Source organism: Eretmochelys imbricata, chromosome 2, assembly GCF_965152235.1.
Source record: "Eretmochelys imbricata isolate rEreImb1 chromosome 2, rEreImb1.hap1, whole genome shotgun sequence".
Lineage (NCBI taxonomy): Eukaryota > Metazoa > Chordata > Testudines > Cheloniidae > Eretmochelys > Eretmochelys imbricata.
This window is the reverse complement of record NC_135573.1, coordinates 147,956,680-147,979,458: the sequence shown is the minus strand read 5'-3', so window position 1 is coordinate 147,979,458 and position 22,779 is coordinate 147,956,680. Positions and strand designations below refer to the sequence as shown.

General features: G+C 43.5%; 1 protein-coding gene across 1 annotated transcript in view; it reads right to left on the bottom strand.

Annotated features, from left to right (window-relative positions):
• Positions 1-22,779, bottom strand: part of LOC144260525 (sodium-dependent neutral amino acid transporter B(0)AT3-like) — a 113,977-nt gene that overhangs the window by 17,002 nt on the left and 74,196 nt on the right. The window contains exons 5-10 of the mRNA XM_077809179.1: positions 21,789-21,899; positions 10,632-10,744; positions 8,201-8,329; positions 7,252-7,408; positions 6,238-6,442; positions 4,164-4,323 (exon numbers count right to left, since the gene is read on the bottom strand). Coding sequence (XP_077665305.1) covers positions 4,164-4,323; positions 6,238-6,442; positions 7,252-7,408; positions 8,201-8,329; positions 10,632-10,744; positions 21,789-21,899 — 875 coding nt within the window. The remainder of the gene's footprint in view (positions 1-4,163; positions 4,324-6,237; positions 6,443-7,251; positions 7,409-8,200; positions 8,330-10,631; positions 10,745-21,788; positions 21,900-22,779) is intronic.

The following is a 22,779-nucleotide window of genomic DNA, read 5'->3' as shown; positions in this document are numbered from 1 at the left end:
TTGGCTAGATTGTCGGGCTCAACGGGTAGTGATCAATGGCTCCATGTCTAGTTGGCAGCCGGTATCTAGCGGAGTGCCCCAAGGGTCGGTCCTGGGGCTGGTTTTGTTCAATATCTTCATTAATGATCTGGAGGATGGTGTGGATTGCACCCTCAGCAAGTTTGTGGATGACATTAAACTGGGAGAAGTGGTATGTGCTGGAGGGTAGGGATAGGATACAGAGGGACCTAGACAAATTGGAGGATTGGGCCAAAAGAAATCTGATGAGGTTCAACAAGGACAAGTGCAGAGTCCTGCACTTAGGACGGAAGAATCCAATGCACAGCTACAGACTAGGGACCGAATAGCTAGGCAGCAGTTCTGCAGAGAAGGACCTGGGGTGACAGTGGACGAGAAGCTGGTTATGAGTCAACAGTGTGCCCTTGTTGCCAAGAAGGCCAATGGCATTTGGGGGTGTATAAGTAGGGGCATTGCCAGCAGATCGAGGGACGTGATCGTTCCCCTCTATTCGACATTGGTGAGGCCCCATCTGGAGTACTGTGTCCAGTTTTGGGCCCCACACTACAAGAAGGATGTGGAGATATTGGAGAGAGTCCGGTGAAGGGCAACAAAAATGATTAGGGGTCTGGAACACATGACTTATGAGGAGAGGCTGAGAGAACTGGGATTGTTTAGTCTGCGGAAGAGAAGAATGAGGGGGGATTTGATAGCTGCTTTTAACTACCTGAAAGGTGGATCCAAAGAGGATGGCTCTAGACTATTCTCAGTGATAGCAGATGACAGGACAAGGAGTAATGGTCTCAAGTTGCAGTGGAGGAGGTTTAGGTTGGATATTAGGAAACACTTTTTCACTAGGAGGGTGGTGAAACACTGGAATGCGTTGCCTAGGGAGGTGGTGGAATCCCCTTCCTTAGAAGTTTTTAAGGTCAGGCTTGACAAAGCCCTGGCTGGGATGATTTAGTTGGGATTGGTCCTGCTCTGGGCAGGGGGTTGGACTAGATGGCCTTCAGTGGTCCCTTCCAACTCTGTTATTCTATGATTCTATGACTCCAATGGAAGGGCGGTACTGCCCTCCCATGCTGCCACGTCTTCCCCAGCTGGTACCGGGGGATGGAACGCACCTGCAGGCAAGGCAGAAGGCTCGGCATCAGTGCCCCCCTTTCTGGTCTTCCGGGGGGCTTCCGCATCAGTGGAAAGGAGCGGAGCTTGAGCCTTCCGCTTGCCACACTTCCCGTGGACTAGGGCCCGGCCTTCCATGGCATCATGCGGGGGGGGGGCAGGGGCGATGGCTCAGGGACTGTGGGAGGCAGCGGTGGGGCGGCATGAGGGAGGGAAGATTCCCCTGGGGCAGGCCCTCTCCCATGCTTGGCAGTATCCCTGCCGCACCCTCCTTTTGGGGCCCTGCCGGATTGCAGGCAGCAAAGGTGGGGCTCTCCCACTTGTCTGTGCGCACTGGGGAAAGCACCCCTTGGGCCTGAGCGGGAGCACTGGTGGACTGAGTAGGAGGAGGGGCGGCTCCAAGTGCCGGGCAGCCAGGAGTGCCAGCGATGATGGGGTCGGCGCCCCGCCAGGGCTGAGAGGTCCCAGATGCCCCTCCTTGCCCGGCCAAGGGGCAGTCCCTGCGAGTGTGCCCCATCACCCAGCAGAGGTAGCACCGGGGCCTCCCCTGTGGAATAATGCACCCGGTAATGGGCCCCCTGGTAGGGGACCAAGAATGACCCCTCAAGTGCCTCTCCATCACATGCCGCTGGCGGCAGTTGAAGCCGCACTTGCCAGGGGAACAAGAGGACGTGATGGAGGGCGGGGTCTTTGCAGCCCAGTGGGAGAGGGCTCACAACAGAGATGTGTTTCCTCAGGGTGGAGAGGATGGGTAATAGGACGGCATTGGGGAGGGACGGAGGTCAGGACCAGGCGGACGCCCAGGTCATCCAGCGGCTCCAGGGGGACGAACACACTCCCCACCACCAGGTCCTTCTCCACCGCCTCCTGGGCGGTGGCCTCCGATGCTAAGAAGAAGACGACCTTGCCATACATTTTGGAGGCCACCACAATGACCGTGGGCCCCACCACCCTCGCCAATGCCCGCACGTAGGTCTCCATGTGGGGCGAGGCAGGCACCAGGAGGCAACGGACACCGTGCTTTCTGGTCATAGGGGGAAAGGGGCCCTGGCCACTATAGATGGTAGCGGAGGCGGTGGATGGGAGAGATGACATAGTCACAGGCGGGGGGGGGCTGCCACCACCTGGGCTTATGCCCTGGGAGCCGGGGGAGGGACACCTGCAGAGCTGGTGGAGGGAGCAGCGGGTAGGGACGCCGCAGCCTGTGGCGGGGCCACGGCAGTGGGGGCAGTCCCTGCCATGGAGGGCCTGGTCTTTTTAGCGGGGTCCTTCCCCTTCTTCTTACCCTGGCCCTTCCCGCCAGCTGGGGGGGCTCCCCCAGAATTGGAGGAGGCGAGGGACGTGGCAGTAGCGGAGGTCACCGCGTTGGATGGCAGATGATAAGTGTCCACTAGGGGTGGTGGAGGGGGCAGCAACAATGGTGGTGGTGGGGGTTGTGGGGGGGGACTAACAGATGGACTGGGGGGCAGGCTCCATGCCACACCCCCATGTCCCCACAAACACAGTCAAAACCCCCACCACAAGAACACAGTTCAAAAGTTACTCAGCCTTCAGGTCCCCTCCACAGTGGTCTGCAGAGTCCCTGCGCACTCCCCCAGCAGCAGATGGCTGCATCCCCTCCTCCTCCTCTGGGGTCCAGCAGCTCCCAGACAGCAAAGGCAGCCGCAGCTCCACGCAGCAGCCCAGTGGCCAGGCAGGCAGAGAGGACCCCTCACAGGTGGTGGTGGTGGTGGTGGTGTCCACAGCAGCAGTAGCAATGGCTGGGGTAGGGGTCCTTCACTCCCCCCCCCGGGGAGTAGGCCAGCAGGCCACCGCCACCACACCCCCACAAGGGGCTGTAGTTGGAGCAGTAGCAGCACCCAAGGGTGGGGGAGTCCAGCAGTTAGCCAGCAACCAGGTACCAGAGAAGGGGTGGGTGGTGTCCGGCCCAGCCAGAGAAGAAGCTGGAGCCCAAGGCCCAGCAGCAGGAGCTCTAATCTCCCTCCTTCTTCCAGGCCAGTTGGGTTCAGCAGAGGAGTCAGATCTATTGTCCCCTAAATGAACAGGTTTCTGTTCCCTGGCTGACACATTAGCCTGCAAAGAGTCAGCTGAAGCTGTTAGCCTAATGAGAACACCTGACTCCAATTAACCTGCAAAGAGTCAGGTGAGGCCGTTAAGCTAATGCGAACACCTGACTCTAATTAAGGCCCCTCTGATACTATAAAAGGGCTCACTCTGGCCAGGTTAAGGAGATCTAGGGAGCCAGGGGAGAAGATGTGTGGTTGAAGGGTTAGGTAATAAAGATGCCCTCAAGCTACTAGAAAGGGAGCCCTAAGGTAAGGGTGAAGAAGGCGTTAAGAGAGAAAGAAGCAGGAGAGCTGTGGGGAAGTAACCCAGGGAAATGTAGCAACTCTGTCAATGAAAGGTTGGCTGCCAACAACTGTTGCCATTAGGATCCCTGGGCCGGAACCCAGAGTAGAGGGTGGGCTCAGGTTCCCCTGAACCTGACACTACAGAAACCGACTTCCTGGGAGGGGAAGACCGGCCCCTGTCAGGACAGGAGGCTAAACTGTTTAGGAATAAGTCCACAGGGACAACAGCGACTGTAGGAGCTCTCTCACCAACCTCCTTGCTGGCTTATGATGAAAAGGGCTCAGTAAACTGTAACCCTGGCCCTAGAAAGAGAAGGGCTACATAGAGGGTCACAGTGAGTCTCTGAGGTTAGCATAAACCACCTGGAAGTGCAGGACACATGGGGACAAGGTCAGAGCTCTGCCACAATATGTTTATCTTTTTTACACTGCAAATATTTGTAACAAAAATAATAATATAAAGTGAGCACTGAACACTTTGTATTCTGTATTGTAATTGAAATCAATATACTTGAAAATTCTTGAAAAACAAATTTAAATGGGTAATCTATTATTTAACAGTGCAATTAAAACTGCTATTAATCATGATTGATTTTTAAAATCTAGTTAATTTGTTTTGTATTAATTGCTTGAGTTAACTGTGATTAATTGACAGCCCTAAAAATAAAAAATCCAAACTTGTTCCCAGTTTACCTTTTAATTCCATAAACATAGACAACACCAGTCACTTCAAAGAAAGCGATGATTAGCAAAGGCAAGGAACCGGCATAACTGTCAAAAATTTCAAGCCAGTAACTTCCAGACCTCAGGGTAAAACACAGAGCTGTCACGAAGGAGACCAGGCATATTACACCTAAATAAAAGTTATTTCTGTTAATAAAGAATACATGGTGGGTGCTCTGTTCAGATATGGTTAATATTTTTGCTCTCATTTTAACAATTTTATCCAACAAACTTCTGTATGGAGTTATAATTTGCTATCTCAGTGTAAGCAACAGTTAAATTCAAAGTGCTACATTGTTTGGGGAATTAATACACAGACCAAATTCTCCCTGGCATTTTGGCCAAGAGATACTGTACGATGGTGCAAAGCAGCCATAAAGCTGGAATAACTGGCAACAGGAAAATCAGTATGGTGAAGGAGGATCCTCTGGAGTGTAGAGCAGGTGTGGCAGTTTTTTGTCATAGCCCCCAACTGCCTGTGGCCAATGTGAGAGGTGTGGCTAGGGCTTTCCTGCAGTCTGGTAATCTCTGACTTCCGTAAAGACCCCTTAGGGCAAATGGCTTCCAGCATAATTTAGACTGGCCTTCAGCTGCCTTAATTTATACTGCATAACTGGCCCCAAAACAGCCCAGGATTGTGGGAGTACAAAGGGGAATGTATCTGATGAAGTGAGCTGTAGCTCACGAAAGCTTATGCTCAAATAAATTTGTTAGTCTCTAAGGTGCCACAAGTCCTCTTTTTCTTTTTAAAGGGGACTCTGAGTCCCTAGTCTCCTGAAGTTGGGCTGGGTGCTCTGAATGGAGGATCTCCGCCTGTATGCCACTGTAGCACAGTGTATTCATAAGGGTAAGGGCTCACTGTGCATTAGGTAGAGGTCAAGGAGTAGTATTGGGCCAGAGAAGAAAAGAAGTAGTTCCATTTTATTGTCATTTTTATCTGGAAAGGGGAAAGAGCTTTTGAAACTTGGGTGTGCTAAAACAAGGATGGTCACAATGTTCTTTTTAGTAGTGCAAATGTCAAATCCTACTCCCATGACCACTGGAATGGTCTTCTCACCCAACCTGTGCAGAACTCATAAATGGAACTTCAGTGCAGATTCTTACAGAACTCTGTAAATCTACGAGTATCTGGAGAATTGTCCAGTTCTCTATTGCCTTGTTTTTCTTTCTGTCAGTCAAAATCCTGCATTGTGGTAATCTCTGATTCCTGTAAAGACCCATTAGGGCAAAATCCCCTCCTCGCTAATTGTGTGCCCAGAGTAATTTTTTAATAGCACACATTTCCTCAGGTTCATTTTCAGATCACCACCCTTATCCTTATTGCAGACCTTTTGTAAATGTATCCATTCCTGCTCAAAAGTTTTATCATGAACTAGGATCCAAGTGTAATAGGCTGAGAGAGAGAGATGGAATGCAATACTCTCTCCAAAAGCTTCAGCGGTGGCAAGGACATTACATAAACCCAGAGCTATTACTTTAAATTGCCACAGGCCTTGTCCAGCTGTGAAAGCAGTCTTTCCCCTGTCCTTTGGATCCATTTCCAGTTGCCAATAATCACTTTTAAACTCCAGAGAAGAAAGCCAAACAGAACCTGCTACAGCTCCAATGCCCAGTTCCCTGGGAGCAATTCTGCTTCACTAATTGGCTCTCGTTAGAGAGATTAAGGTAGAGAACACTCTTATTCTGCTTGCTTCCACAAAAGGAAACTGCATATGAAAACTAACAATACTACAAGCAATTTTTCTAAGACTGGTCAGTACTCTCAAGCTAAGAAAAAAATGTGAAGGACTATGTAACATCACCATCTGGCAACTCCTGCCGTAACACAATCTGATCTATACCTTATGTCTCCTATAAAGAGACTTGATAAAGCAGTTGAACTCACAATTGTAATATCTTCATTTACATTCTGAAGTGGCAATGAGTAAATATTGCAAACTAATTCCCCATAAAATATTTATTAAACTATTAAGAATTCATGAGTTTGTAACGAGCCTAGCTTCTGTGAACAAAATGAAGAAAGTCCTATAAATAACCTGCTCACCTGATAGAACCTCCTTGGGTACAGATTTAGATACAACAGGAAGCTCCAAGAGAGGAGTCAAAATTCCCTCAATGTTTCCAAACATAGAGGAAAGACCCAAGCTGAACAGCATTACAAAAAACAGGACAGCCCAGCCCTGTGAGCCAGGCATCAGAATAATTGCTTCAGTGAAAACAATAAAGGCAAGGCCAGTTCCAGATGCACTCTGCAGAATTCACAAACAGATAACACATTTTGATGAATAAGATTTATTTTTCAAACATATAGCATTATAATGCACATGCAGATCTTGTTCATTCAAATTCTAAACCCCAAGGTCAAGATTTTGGATTGGATGTTTTTCTAAAAGAGATCCTGTAATTGCAAGCTATTGGATGTGAAGCAAGAATGAATTCAGGGAAGTCCTATGACCTGTGTTATTAAGGAGATCAGACTTAGATGATCCCTTCTGGCCTTAAAATCTAAGAATCTATTAATTTTAAGAAAATGAGTTTGTAAATTAGGCTCCTAAATAAATTACCTGGTTTTCCAAAGTGTTACGTACTGAAGTAAGTGGGGGCTGCTAGGTGCTTAGCACTTAGACACCTAAATAAGTGAATTGATCTGCAAAACTATGTATTTAGGGGTCTAGCATAAGATTAATTTAAAAAAAAATCTTGGTACAAATGTATTTCCTGTGCTATTCAAATAAGCCAAATTAGGGTGAATCATGTGCCCATGGTAGCTTCCAGATGGGAAAACCTTGGTGCAGTTTAAAAAGTTGTGTTATGGTGTAAGTTAATAGAGGAATTCTTGGAATGCTAAGCCAGAGAACTTTGAGCTCAAAGTTTTTATAACAATACTGATGCCTGAAATGTAGAAACAAAAGAAATATGGTCAGTTTGGTAGGTATCCAATGTTCTTTGTAGCAATGTTTTGCAAGTGCAATGGAACATATATGTTAAGAAGATGAAAAGTATCACAGTCCATAACATTTTTGAGCAAGGGTTATTTTTTAGCATGCAAGCGTGATACCTGGTCAAGAAATTCTTGAAGGTCACAACTTCTCAATTTGAGACTAGTGATTTTTTTTGGATGGGTTGTATTCAGGAATCCAAACCAGATTGTATAGTTGTCTCTTGTGATGCTTTGGTCCGGAAGATCAAATTCATTGAGGATACTGATAATGTTCCTGCCAGAGAAAGCATGCTTCAACATTTTTCCTTAATGTATAATAATTTGTTTAGATATCTTTAGATTATAGCTACAGAAGCTTTTGCAGGAACCCATTATCTATTTTGTAGTCACCTAGCTATAGTCAGTACTGTATATATTTATGGTACAATGTACATTTAAAATATTAATAGAGAATTGCGTTGAGTTTTATACAGTTTTCACAATAGAAACAAAAATGTTAAACGAGGGTATTGTTAAAATTATGGGGAAAATATTTGGAGAAACTAAGTATTACAATTTGGCTTATAGTCTCAAATACAAACTCCACCTTCAGACTATGCAGACATAGTACATAAAGCAGGTCTTTGTAAAAACAGCTCATATTATTGCTATCTTGTTCTCTCTCCCTCCCACTTCCACCTGTTGTCAGAGCCACTTGTGTTTTGTAAGACTGAGAGTTCTCTGGGGTAGGAAATGTCATTTTACTATATAGTTGTACAGCACCTAGCACAACTTAACACTGATCCCTGACTGGGGCCTTCAGGCACAACTGTAATACAAATAAGTAAATAATAATAATAATAATGAATAAGTATTTTAGTATTTGTTTTACATGTTATTAATGCCTCCTCTGATAATTATTAATAATGACCTTTTAATGTGCATTGCCATAAAATGTTTATATTAGGTTTCCTATTTATAACTTGTTCCCCTTCAATACAAATGTGTTCTCCGAATATATGTTTCTGCAGTAGCATGTTATCTATTTAGGCTGCACCATAGCATCTGAAAATCCAAGATGTCCCACCTGTCCAGGCAGTCCCAGTAACCAGTGGTTGCCTTAAATCCCAAAATAGAAAAAATTGGGATGGAGGCATACAGTGATGTCATACTATTTACAATTGCTATTGTCACAGCATCCTTCTCACAGTCATTTCTAGAAAGAAAACACATACAAATTAATTTACACAACATGATAGGGTTTATTCAACATATATATTTTAGCAAAATAATTAGTTTTTAGTAATTAGTCTACAATTTAATTCATGGACCTAGACTGTGGACTGTTTATCCATATAATATGGATAAACATGTATAAGGGCTGTCAAACTATTAAAAAAATTAATGGCTCGATTAATCACACTGTTAATAATAAAATACCATTTATTTAAATATTTTTGATGTTTTCTACATTTTCCAGTATATTGATTTCAATTGCAACACAGAATACAAAGTGCACAGTGCTCACTTTATATTTTTTATTACAAATATTTGCACTGTAAAAAAAAAGTGCTATCTCTTTATCCTGAAAATTTACCTTACAAATGTAGAATTATGTAAAAAAAAACCAAAAAACCCTGCATTCAAAAATAAAATGTAAAACTTTAGTGCCTACAAGTCCATTCAGTCCTATCTCTCAGGCAAACAACTTTGTTTACATTTGCAGGAGATAATGCTGCCTGCTTCTTGTTCACAAAGTCATCTGAAAGTGAGAACAGGTGTTCTCATGGCATTGTTGTAGCCAGCATTGCAAGGTATTTACATGCCAGAGGCGCTAAAGATTCATATGTCCCTTCATGCTTCAACCACCATTCCAGTGGACATGCAGCCATGCTGATGACGGGTTTTGCTCGATAATAATCCGAAGCAGTGCGGACCAATGCATGTTCATTTTCATCATTTGAGTCAGATGCCATCGGCAGAAGGTTGATTTTCTTTTTTGGTGGTTCAGGTTCTGTAGTTTCCGCATTGGAGTGTTGCTCTTTTAAGACTTCTGAAAGCATACTCCATGCCTCGTCCTTATCAGCTCTTGGAAGACACTTCAGATTCTTAAACCTTGGGTCAAGTGCTGTAGCTATATAGAAATTTCACATTGGTACCTTCTTTGCGTTTTGTCAAATCTGCAGCAAAAGTGTTCTTAAAATGAATATCTGCTGAGTCATCATCTGAAATTACTATAATATGAAATATATGGCAGACAATTGACATACAATGTCAATGAGACATACAATTCTCCCCCAAGGAGTTCGGTCACAAATTTAATTAACGCATTATTCTTTTAATGAGCATCATCATGGAAGCATGTCCTCTGGGAATGGTGGCTGAAGCATGAAGGGGCATATGAATGTTTAGCATATCTGGCACGTAAATACTTTGCAATGCCAGCTACAAAAGTCTCATGCGAACACCTGTTCTCACTTTCTGGTGACATTGTAAACAAGAAGAGGGCAGCATTATCTCCTGTAAATGTAAACAAACTTGTTTGTCTTAGCGATTGGCTGAACAAGAAGTAGGAGTGAGTGGACTTGTAGGCTCTAAAGTTTTGCATTGTTTTGTTTGAGTGCAGTTATGGAACAAAAAAAAAAATCTACATTTGTAAGTTGCACTTTCACGATAAAGAGATTGCACTACAGTACATGCATGAGGTGAATTGAAAAATACTGTTTCTTTTGTTTATCATTTTTACAGTGCAAATATTTGTAATAAAAATAATATAAAGTGAGCAGTGTACACTTTGTATTCTGTTGTAATTGAAATCAATATATTTTAAAATGTAGAAAAACATCCAAAAATGTTTATTAAACAATAGAATACCAATTGAAATTTATTAATGTGATTAAAACTGTGATTAATTACCAGACATTTTTTAAGCACAATTAATTTTTTTGAGTTAATCGTATGAGTTAACTGCGATTAGTCGACAGCTCTCGTGTGTGTGTGTGTGTGTGTGTGTGTGTGTGTGTGTGTGTGTGTGTGTGTGTGTATAGATATAGATATAAATTTTACCCATAGAAAAATCACAAAATGTAAGTCCTGAAATAAAACTATGCTCAGTTTCAATAAGAAATAATATTCTTGCAAATAGTGATATTTGGGAAATTGTCATCTTTTTTTCCCTTCAGGTTTAAAATTAGTAATTTTTTCTTACCATCTTCTAATCTATTTAAAATACACAATTTAGTGTGAACATAGTTTAGCCATTGGAAGGTCAAAGTTTGATAAGATACTTTACAAGTATCACAAATAAATGCTGGTTTTGACAATTTGAAGAATATAATAATATGCAACAAATGGTTAGTCTGTATCTGCAAAAAGAAAAGGAGTACTTGTGGCACCTTAGAGACTAACAAATTTATTTGAGCATAAGCTTTCGTGAGCTACAGCTTTCTTTTTGTGGATACAGACTAACATGACTGCTACTTTGAAATCTAATCTGTGAAAGTCATAGCCATACTTACTTTGGTGAGTTGTAGCTTGAGAATGCTATGAGTCCTCCAAAAGCCAAGGAGAGAGAGAAAAATATCTGGGTGGCTGCATCAAGCCATACACGGGGATTTTTGAGAATGTTCAGCTGAAACAATTGCAATGAATGTGAGTATTAGACTTCCTTTCAAATTTTCAGTTGTCTTTTTCTTTGTTCTCATATTTCATGAATTGTGGTCCTACTTAAGTGTGCTGAAAAATGGAAGTGAATGCCAAAATATTCCAATAAATCAGCATAATTTGAAGGCCCATTATGTAGGGATTCTGAAATGTCTTAGTTTTTATTGTAGTAAAAATCTTCTATTTTATAAGTTTTTCTGAGTGACACTTTACATGGACATATTAAACTTTGATTAATACTTTTTTCTCCCTACTTATGTATATGTATTTCTATGGTGCTCGCCACAGTAATAACTGAGTATCTATGAAATCAAGCTACTTCAGTATTGTCTTGCTAATGCCACCAATTGTGGTGTATGAAAATTGTATTTAACCTTCACTGTTTTCTGTTTTTTGGAGAAAAGTGTGTTTATTTTTCCATGTCTCTTGAATCAATGTGTTTAAAAATATTAAAATATACTAGCGGCACCAAAAAGCTACAATCACATAACAAGGCTTTATCAGTTAAAAAGGTGTACTAATTGCAGAGAAAAGAAAGCAGCAATAAAAAGTAAAAAGATAATAAAAAAGGGGATGTTAATAATGAAGAATGCATTAGAAGTTAAGAAATGCAAACACTTCATAAAGGAAAGCTAAAGGTATCAATGAAAGAATTCATGACCGGTAGGGTTAAAAACAATGTTAGTGGGTAGGTGGCCCTCTGACAGGCTCCACAGTGGGAAATGGGGCAGCTCATGTTCACTTGGGAGTAGTTAACTCACCAAGTAACTGGGATGTAGTTAATTAGGCAGGGAAGCACCCAGGCATGATAAAAGGACCTCAGTTAGGGGGGGAATTTCTGAGGAGAATAGAAACTGCCAGAGATGCAGAAGAATTGCAGTGATATGATCCCTCCAGTAGACTGGGGAGAAGCTACCAGAGAAGCCAATGCTCTGAAGGGGGAGAAGCAGGGCCCAGGGCAAGAGGCTGGGGGAGCCTATAGAGAAGGAGAGGTAATAAATAGCTTATAGAGCAGGAAGGGATAGAAAATTATTAGTTCTGGCTGCCCTAAACAAGGTCCCTGAGTTGGAACACTGAGTGGAGTGCGTGGGTCTGGGCTCTTCTACCTTTTCCAGCCAAGGACTCTTGAGAAGAAATCTCTAAACCGAGGAGACCTAGGGCTGTCTAGCCCCACTAAAGCCATGGGGCTTCTGACTCTCCATTATCCTGGAGGGCAGAGACTATTAAGAACCTGGCCACATCGCTGGGTCATAACAAGGTCTTGACAAACAGGGAATCAAATGTGGCGGCATAAGGGTGATGGAGTTGGGATGTTGTAGCTCCTCATCCCACTGCAAGGGGTTGCTAACAGACAAAGTCCCCATATTACAACAAGAAGAAATTTTTAAAAATGTATGGTGGGAAAGGAATCCGAACACTGATGAAAATGTTAAAATTGTCAAATATAATAAATGTACAAACATGTACATACATATTTGTTCTGTATTTGGGAAAAAAGCTGAGTGATCTAGTTATATCATATACTTTTCTATTTCAGCAATAACTGTGGAGGATGTTAAAGAGCATCTAGTGAAGTTAAACATTTTAAAAATCAGAAAGGGCACATAACTTGCACCCTGGAGTTTTAAAACAGTTGGCCAAAGAACTCTTTGGCTCACTGATGATTTTTTAGTAGATCTTGAAATAGTAGGGAAGTTCCAGAAGGCAAGAAAACAAATGCTGTGTCAGTATTTTAAAAGGGCTCAGATCTATGCCTGACACTAGTCAATATTTTCATCAGTTATCTGAAAGTAAATGTAACATCACTGCTGATTAAAATTTGCAGATAACAAAGATTGGCAGGGTGGTAAATAATGATGTTGCAACTATAGAAAGTGATCTGGGTCTTTTGGTAGGGTGGGCCAATTGAAACAAAATGCATTTTAAGTCAGCCAAAGGAAAGCCCATGCGCCTAAGATCAAAGAATGCAGGACACACCTACAAAATGAAGGACTATATCCTGGAAATCAGAGATTCTGAACAGGATTTAGGAGTCATAGTGGACAAGCAACTGTTCTATTCAGGTTCTTATACCATGCTCATCACCCTAATATCTGAGCACTTTTGTGCAGTATGTGTGGCTAACATCTGCCAGATGTTTATTTTCTCATCCTCTGAGCTGAATAGTGTGATAGTGTGGCAAAAAGAGTGAATGTATCCTTGGATATATAAACGAAGCGCATAGGTGTCAACTATAAAGGGTTCACTGTTCTTTACTGGCAACTGTCTCAGACCTGACAAACTCACTACACCTAATACACTGCTTTCATGGTATTTATCCATAAAGGTTAGCACACAAGGTCTGTACTAAAAGCTTGTAACATATCACTATTCAATTATAGCAGATGTGTGTCTGGGTACTATTTAAGGAATAATGTAACTATATTGAAAAGTTGTACCCTTATAGTCTTGGCGTGAAAGTGAATCATTGCGGAATAATATATCTCATTGAAATGGAAGGGAGTTGTCATCTTTCCTTGGTTGGTAAGGTAGTGTCTACCTTTGCACCAACCCAAAAGTCAGTGGAAACCATCAAAGACAAACTATAAATAAGGCTGTGAGTCTTCCACGGAAGTCACGGATTCCATGACTTTCTGGGACCTCCTGCAGACGCTGATGTGGGTGACCCCAGGGTCACCCGAGCAGCTGGGGTGGCCCTGGGGCCAGCCACACTGGCCGCTGTTCAGGCGGCCCCAGGCAGCTGGTCCAGGAGTGGCAGCGGCAGGGTCCCCGGGCTGCCCTCCTCCCCTGGAGCAGCAGTGGTAGGGCCCTTGGGAGCAGCAGCGGCAGGGCCTTGGGCTGCCCCCTCATCCACCCACCCACCTGCAGTAGCAGCAGAGTCCGCCGGAACGCCCCTCCCCGTCAGAACACCTGCAGCACCTAAAATTTAGTCAGGGGTATTTATAGCACAAATCATGGACAGGTCATAGGCCGTGAATTTTTGTTTATGGCTCGTGGCCTGTCCATATCACTAAAAATACCCATGACTAAATTGTAGCCTTAACTATAAACAATCGAAACCAATCAGAAGTGACAAGGAATTCTATGATAGCGAGGGGACGATCTTGTCTGAATAAAGACAAGACTCATTCAGTATATCCGGTGGTAGGGAAAGATACTCTGCATCCATTCACTATGGAAGTATCTTGATAAGCAGGGGTGTTTCATGGAAGATTGGCTCTATCTCCTTGAGACTAGCAAGCATTGTAAGAGACTGAACTTTGGGGTGACAATCTACTTTATTAGATAAGAAAAGTAGCTATTAATTGTACACCGTAGTACATGTTTTGTGGTTTTTTGTGTGTAAGAATTTTTCTACCACTCACACTTATTTCCATTTGAATCTCTATTCTTAAATAAATTTCCTTTTGTTTTACTATAATTGAACTCAACTGCTATGTGTGATACAGAAGTTGTGATCTAAGGTAAAATGGGTAAACTGTGGTACACTTTCCTTTGGGAACAGAGGATCTGGGATTTCTATGAGTAATCAGTGGCCACATGGCAACACTTTGAAGGGACTCAGGGGCTGGAGTGCATCTATTTTGAACCTTCAAGGCAAGGGAAGGGCTGGTTGTGTTAGGGAGCTAACACCCAGGTGGCACAGGCAAGAATCCCTTTCACTGGAGGCAGGTGGTCACAAGGTGACTCTCAGCTCCAAGTGGCTTCAGAAACATCACAATAGGTCACTAATACAATGTGATATGGATTGCTTGGTAAACAGGGCACAATCAAATGTGCATTTTAATAAAGCCAACTGCAAGATTATACATCTAGGAAAGAAAGAATGTAGGCCATATTTACAAGATAGGGGACTGCATCCTGTAAAAAAATTGACTCAGAAAAGGACTTTGCTCATGTCAGCCATGACCCCTATCAGTGCAGTGCTATTGTCAAGGGGGATATAAGGTGATCTTTGTATGTATAGACAGGGGAATATTGAGCAGGAGTATTAAAGTTATTACCATTGTATATGGCACCAGTGAGACCCTCTCTTGGAATAGTGTGTCCGCTTCTTGTGTTAACATTTTAAAAAGGATGTTGAAAAATTGGAGACAGTTCAGAGAGGAGTCCTAAGAATGAACTCCTTAAATCAATCTATTTATCAAAGAGACGGTTAAGAGAGGACTTGAGCACAGTCTAGAAGTACCCACATGGGGAAAAAAGATTTGATAGTAGAAGGCTCTTTAATCTAGTCGATAAAGCATAAAAAGCTCAACAAATTTAAACTTGAAATAAGGCACAAATTTAACAGTGAGTAATTATTTATGGAAACAACTTGCCAAGGGATGTGGTGGATTCTGAATCACTTAACATCTCTAAGTCAGGATTCTATGGATTTCTAAAAGATATTTTGTAGTTCAACCACAAGTTATGGATTTGATGCTGGAACTACTATCTTGAAATTCTATGGCCTGTGTAATGTAGGAGGTCAGACCAGATGATCAAAATAGTCCCTTCTGACCTTATAATCTATGAAAATGTGTAACAAGTGTGTTCATTCTGTCTCTGGTTCTGATAACATATCAGTAATTCAGCCTTTTGTCTTGTGGTTGAGGATGAAATCAGATATTTTGATGGAATGACAGTCTTGTTACATTGACCTTTAAGGGAGGCTATAATGCAAAAAGAGCCCTGAATCATAGAATCATAGAATCATAGAATATCAGGGTTGGAAGGGACCCCTGAAGGTCATCTAGTCCAACCCCCTGCTTGAAGCAGGACCAATTCCCAGTTAAATCCCTGGTCTTGGTTTAGCACACAAAAATGGAATATGGGAGATCAAGGTCCCAGGGGAACTTTGGGAATTGTAAGCTGTATCAAGACAGGATGAGAAGGAGTTCCAGGGGAAGGGATAGCTCAGTGGTTTAAGCATTGGCCTGCTAAACCCAGGGTTGTGAGTTCAGTCCTTGTGGGGGCCATTTAGGGATATGGGGCAAAAATCGGTTGGATGATTTAATTGAGGATTGGTCCTGCTTTGAGTAGGGGGTTGGACCAGATGATCTCCTGAGGTCCCCTCCAACCCTGATATTCTATGAAATATAAGGCACAACCTTCCTTCAGTACAGAGAGGGGCCAGGGAAACCCATACCTGTTAGGAGGAAGACGACCACTAGAGATGAAGCAAGATCTCAAGTAGGGATCTCCATTAAGAGTACTGGTGAAGGGCCAGGGAGCAGGCCTAAAGGATCAGGAACTCAAGAGGAGGACAAGATGTTTGAGACCTGAAAAGGAAGGAATGCAAAGAGGAGGGACAAATGACTATTATCCCTATATCAAGAGAGGTGATCCTGATCACAAGTGGTAAAGATTTAAACTTGTGGTGGAAGTAGAAGGTTAGGGCCTGGGAGGGAGAGACTTGGTGTGAGCCAGAGGCCTGCTGAGTATATCTGCTTTTATTGAGGGGTCCCAGACCAGGGCTTCCTGAAAGGGAGGGACAAAGCCACACTTCTAGTGTTGACAACTCTTGTGTTTCTTGTGAGTCATCTGAGTTTGGCTTGGGTGATAGGAGAAGCTCCAGCTCTCTTGCAAATTTCAGCTCTGACTTAGAGTGACCACCTTTTCAAAAGGCAAAAGCAGGACACATGCAGGCAGAGGCCCTGCCCCCTGACCAAGCTGGAAGCTGGAGCCAGGCCACAATAAGAGCCATCCAAGGAGCCCGGGCCTCTGTGGGGAATCCTGGACCCGCCACCTGCCCTGGGTGAGGGGCTGGGGTGCCCCAGAGCAGTCATCAGCCTGTGTCCCCACCCAGCAAGGGCAGGCGGAGGGTTCAGGGCACCCCACAGCAGCCAGGGCTCTCTGGGCAGCTCTTAGAATCATAGAATATCAGGGTTGGAAGGGACCTCAGGAGGTCATCTAGTCCAACCCCCTGCTCAAAGCAGGATCAATCCCCAATTTTTGCCTGAGATCCCAAACAGCCCCCTCAAGGATTGAACTCACAACCCTGGGTTTAGCAGGTCAATGCTCAAACCACTGAGCTATCCCTCTTACCATGTCCCAGCTTTCACTTCTGAGCTGGCCAGGGGGTGGGTCTTGCGGTGAAGAAGAGAAGCAGGAATGGGGCTTCCTGGGGTGAGGGGAGGAGGCTAAAGCCCAGCTCACATCCCCTCCCCTACCACTGTAAAGAGACTGGTGCCAGCCCTGAGCCTCGGGCAGGCATGGAGCAGCACCACAGGGAATCCAGGACAAATGCTGTCTCAGTCCAGGACCAGGACTTGAACTCTGTATTTTGGGATTGTCCCACCCAATTCACCCTACTCTGACTGTGGGAAATCCCCCTTTGACTGGCTGCTTTTCCCAGTACTCCCCACCCCCTGGGACATAGCAGCCAATCGGAGCTGGTGCAGGAAGGGCTCTCCCTCCTCCCCACAGGAGTAGACACCACTCTCACAGAGGGGAGGAGGGAATAGAAAGAGCCCATGAGCTCAGCGTAGCTCTGTTTCCCTTTCCCTTCCTGCAATACCAGCTTGGCAAAGGCTGAGGGGGGTGAAAGGCCCTTGGAGTTGCCCCTCCAGTCTGGAAGGGAGAAGGGGACCCTGCTGCAACTCCTGCTAGCCTAGAAGAGGGGGATGAAGAGCCCCAGCAACTGCAGAAGGAGCAGAGGTGAAGTTGGGTGGGGTGCAAAATTCATTGATGGGCAGACGTGTAGATGAGAGTGGCGGGGCGGGGGTCAAAATCACTTTAATACATTTGGGAGTGCTGGCAACACTAATTGTCTCGCTCATCCAGTGTGTGAGCAGAGAGAGTTGAAAAGTCAAGAGACCTAAACACACAACATAATTTTAAAAAATCCCTCATGATTTATGATTTTTCAGCCACATTCATTATTTTTGAACTTCAGGGTTAGCAATACTGCACCCTTCGTTCCTCTGAATGAAGGATAGCAGGCAGAGGGAGAACATATGTTCCTGGAAGAAGATTATGGCCAGGGAGGGAAAGGAATGTATTTTGTTTCTTCTGTACTTTTTGTTACCCTGGAAAGGAAAGAATTTATGGTTTGGGTGGAAAGCTAAACTGCATCAAAATCACACAACTGCCCCAAACGAAGGGAAACTGAAGTACCGTAGTAGAGACATGATTAAGGCATTGTCAAGTACCACAGTAAAAAGGTAATGGATCCATCATAGGCCTACAGATGTGGTGTATGCAGAACTCTGAGGACTGGTCTACACTGCCTCTTAAGTCAATATAACTTATGTCACTCAGGTGTGAAAAAGACATAAGTTACATCGACTTAAGCACTGTCCACACCATGCTATGCTGGTGGGGAGACACTCTCCTGCCGACATAGCTTCCACCTCTTTGTGGAGGTGGAGTAAGTATGCTGATGAGAGAGCACTCTCCCATCAGCATAGCGCTAGATGTAGTGCGATAATGGTCTCAATTAAGTCAATGGGAGTACTACAGAGGGAGCAGCTGCAAGAATAAACTTTTAATTTATATGAATTATACTTCAAAAGAATCAAGAACATATATTTATAGAATTAGTATTCATCACTTTCAACTTTGCTTTGACAGCATAATTGAAATGTTTAATTCATTCATTTTAAAATCTGATTGTTCAATTTATAAACTAAATATTTATAAAATATAGCATCTTAAAAATATTATTTGAAACCATCTAGAAGGCAGTGTGGTATTTAATACAATTTAGTTCCCCTAAACACTAACAAGGTGAAACTTCAAAAGTTGTTTCCATTATTTTCACCTAAGCTATATGTTATTTCCTTTTGGAGTATGTACAAAGTAAGAGTATGTATGTAAGGTTTAACATGCTTGTGATGGGGGTGGACTCGGTCCTGAGGCACCTGCCACATCCTGTCCCAGAAAAGGACAATAGAGCAGTCCTCCAATCTGCCTAGAGTGGCTGTGCGGAAAGCTGCCAATCGTAACCCAGCAGGCTCATATAAGAAGAGCTGAAGGGCCAGTATGAGTCCAGTCCCTTGCTTGGAGGAGAGTAGATGGCATGCCTGGCTGGCTGAGGGAACTACAGGACCCAGGGCTGGGCTGCTGAAAGAGAGCAAGAAGGAGCTCTTGCTGCTGGGACTTCATCAGGACAGGGCCCTGAGGTAAGGATGAAGAATGTGCTGGAGCCTTGGGGAAGTGGCCTAGAGAATTAGAGCAGCAGTGCAGCTTAAATAAAGGGACATGGCATGTCTGCTATTTATTTGGACCCAGAGTAGAGGGTGGGCTTGGGTTCCCTACCCCCACCCCACCCCAGCCACTGGGAAAGTGGCCTGAGCTCTGAGGCACCCCAGAAGGGGAACCGAACTGTAGTGGCCCAGCTGAAGAGCTGAAGCCAGAAAGGCTTTGAGAGGGTGAAGACACTGCCTCCAGGGAAAGAGGCCTGGGGCACGGCCCTATTCTGAAGCAGGGACAATTTGAAAGAGATGTTACAGAGGGCACTGAGAGAACCCCTATTGCACTTGTACTCCGGAAGACAGACTTGGCTGGAGGGCTGAGTCACCAAAGACACACCACAAACTGAGAGAGAATGTGCAGGCACACTCACTGAGACAGGGTGTGCTTGTGAGACGTGAGTGCATCTTGTTACAAAACTCTAATTATATTTTTATGTAAATAGAATTTGAAGCCTTTTAGAAAATGTTAAGAATTAGATCCATCTTGCAGTACAGGATTTTATAGTATTTATTTTAGCTATTAAGACAGTGAAAGTCAATTAAATAGGTTTTTGTCCACCGAACTACTGATCTGAACAGATTTTTAAGACTTCGGTTATCCAATTTTATAAAGAAGAATTCTTATTTAGCTGTAAGAGAGAGACTGAAGTGCCATTGTTATCATACTCCTCCACTGACATGAATTTAAAATACTTTGTGTAATATTTAAGGGCCTAATCCAAAGCCCACTGATGTTTATAATGCTAGGTTCTAGGATAGCTGCAACATCCCTGTAATGTAGTTTATCCTAAATTGCTAAACTGTACGCTCCACCTTAACATCTTAACAGTTTTTGCCTAGGAGTGTCCTCCTTTATAAAATAAAATTTCATACATGTATACTGAAGAAACTTAATGTCACCATGTGGTGGTTTAATGATTTGAAGATATGATGTATCAACCTTAAATCACTTTCTTAATTTTAACTTTTATGGCCAGATTTACTGATACACTCTAGCTGCTTTACATTACTATGGAGTGGCTCCAAGCATAGGATCAGTTAAAACTGTATTTTTTCAACTGCCTTCTTAGCTAGAGCAGAAGAAAATAGCTAAAGTGTACACCAGTTTCACCCTCCCTTCTGTCCTCCAAAGTCCCCCTCCGTCTTGTACTGCCCTACATTACCCCATGCGCACCACCTACAAATTCCCCCTTCTTCTTAGACTCCTTATGTGACCCTGCATATACACACTTACAGCTTAGATACCTGCTCCTGGCCTACCTGTGGAGTAGATCTGATGCAATGGGTTGCTTTTGAAAAGATATTTAGGATTAATGGTCAATTTTTGCCATTTATTTTTCATAAATGACAGTTCATCTTTCACAAACTGCTGCCCGCTTTCCATTTTTCTCAATGGGAATTGAAGCCATAACTGCCCAGAGGGAAGATGGTGGCCCACTATGCTATGAGGAGCCAGAAACACTGTGGGACACAAGGGGACTTACTTAGTGGTGCCTAAATAATGGCCTTTGATGCCTGACATTCACAAAACCACTGTTCTTGTGCTGCCTAACCCTATGAGCACCTAATCCCAATTTCCCCCCACTGGGAACACACAAAGTTGCCTAAATCCTAACACTTCCTCACAGCTAGATGAGCTGCTAGATGCCTTACCCCAATGTGATTTTCAAACTAGGCTTTTCTCCTGCCTGTCTTGCCTCTGCGGCCCGATCTGGTAGGCATGCTCAGAGCATGCCTACCTCCCACAAAATACAGCCAGGGGTGAGCCAGCTGGGGATTTTAGGGATTGGTTGGTGTGTGTGTTCGGAATACCCAATATCCCAGTGAATAAGGCACTCACCTGGGAGATGTGAGAACAGAAACATCCAAAGCAGGAACTGTGGCAGTAAGGGATGGTGATAAAATGGTGCCCAGCTGGGCCATTCCTTCCCTGGTCCTCGAACAGTGATGGGGAGACCCACACACACTCTGGGGATACTAGGGTCCAGGTGGTGCCACTCCTCTTCCCCTCCCCCCATTTTGTGTTCGAGAAGAAGGGTAGAGAGGAGCCAGCGGGAAACTCCAGCCAGCAGAAGCAAAAGTAGCTAAAGCAGGGACCTGTAGATGTTCTAGGCAAAAACTATAGAGAATTTTGACTTTCTCCGCCCTGTGCTGATTTGCTGTTTGCTTCTCCCTTCCCCCTCCCCTCCTCAAAAAGCAATTACAAGCTAAGTAGCGTTCTCAAAATGGCTACAAATGAGGGGATCTGTGCCTTCAGTCCTATTGAGGACAATTGGGGGATGGCAGTCATTTTGAAATAGGACAGTTCTTCACAGTGAATCCTGATTCTTTCAGGCTCTCCTGAAGAAGCTTTCAATTATGAAGAATCATTAATTGCGGGGGATGGGAGCAGAATTACCATTAATTTTTTTTTAAAAAAAATCAAGTGTTTAATTCCTAAAGTGAATTTATTTTAAAATCTCAGAATAATTTTTTTACTCAGTAAGTGCTGTAATTTTCAGAAGGATACACAAGAAGCTGAATCAGTCCTTAAGGAGCAAAACTCAATTCCACATAAACTATGGTGTCACTAATGATGCCTTCATAATATGCTTCCGCCTAAGCATATATTGTATCAAAGTATGGGAAAATGCTTAATAAAAAAAATGATTTAGTACTCCTTTCACTCTTATCGAGATTTAAGATATATTCAGACAACTACAAATACTTTGACTGAAAAAAACCTTAGATGACATACTGGATAGGAAGTTTTAGAAAAGTGATATTTGAAAGCTAGAGGGACAGTACAATTAGAAAAATATTTTTTTTTATACTGCCAACACTGATACTTACATTAGGAGTGAAGAGGTAAACTAAACCTTCAGTGGCTCCTGGTAGGGTGAGTCCACGAATAAGGAATATAGTTAGGACCAGATAAGGAAATATGGCTGTTACATAAATAGCCTAATAGGGAAATAAGAAAAGTGAGACAGAGACAACAGGATCAATAGAGGTTATTTTAGTTACTACAACATCTCATTCTAGTACAATTTTTTGAAGCAGCATATTCTAAATATAACTTTTTTTTCAGGAAGCAGAAAGACCATTTTGTTTTGTCATAAAATCCCTCCCTAAAATACATTTGGGGGTATCTACTCCAAGAATTAGGGTTTGAAAAAACATAATTGTTTTTAGAGTAACAGCCGTGTTAGTCTGTCTTTGCAAAAAGAAAAGGAGTACTTGTGGCACCTTAGAGACTAACCAATTTATTTGAGCATGAGCTTTCGTGAGCTACAGCTCACTTCATCGGATGCATACCGTGGAAACTGCAGTAGACGTTATATACACACAGAGACCATGAAACAATACCCCCTCCCACTCCACTGTCCTGCTGGTAATAGCTTATCTAAAGTGACCACTCTCCCTACAATGTGCATGGTAATCAAGGTGGGTCATTTCCAGCACAGATCCAGGCTTTCTCACTCCCCCTGGGAAAACACACACACGCATAAGCATAAACTCACTCTCCTGCTGGCAATAGCTCATCCAAACTGACCACTCTCCAAGTTTAAATCCAAGTTTAACCAGAACGTCGGGGGATGGGGGGGAGTAGGAAAAAGCAAGGGGAAATAGGCTACCTTGCATAAAGACTTAGCCACTCCCAGTCTCTATTTGCAAATTGGATAATTGGATACTGTTAATTTAGGCTTAAATAGAGACTGGGAGTGGCTATTTCCCCTTGTTTTTTCCTAACCCGCCCCCCCCCCCCCCCAAGACGTTCTGGTTAAACTTGGATTTAAACTTGGAGAGTGGTCAGTTTGGATGAGCTATTGCCAGCAGGAGA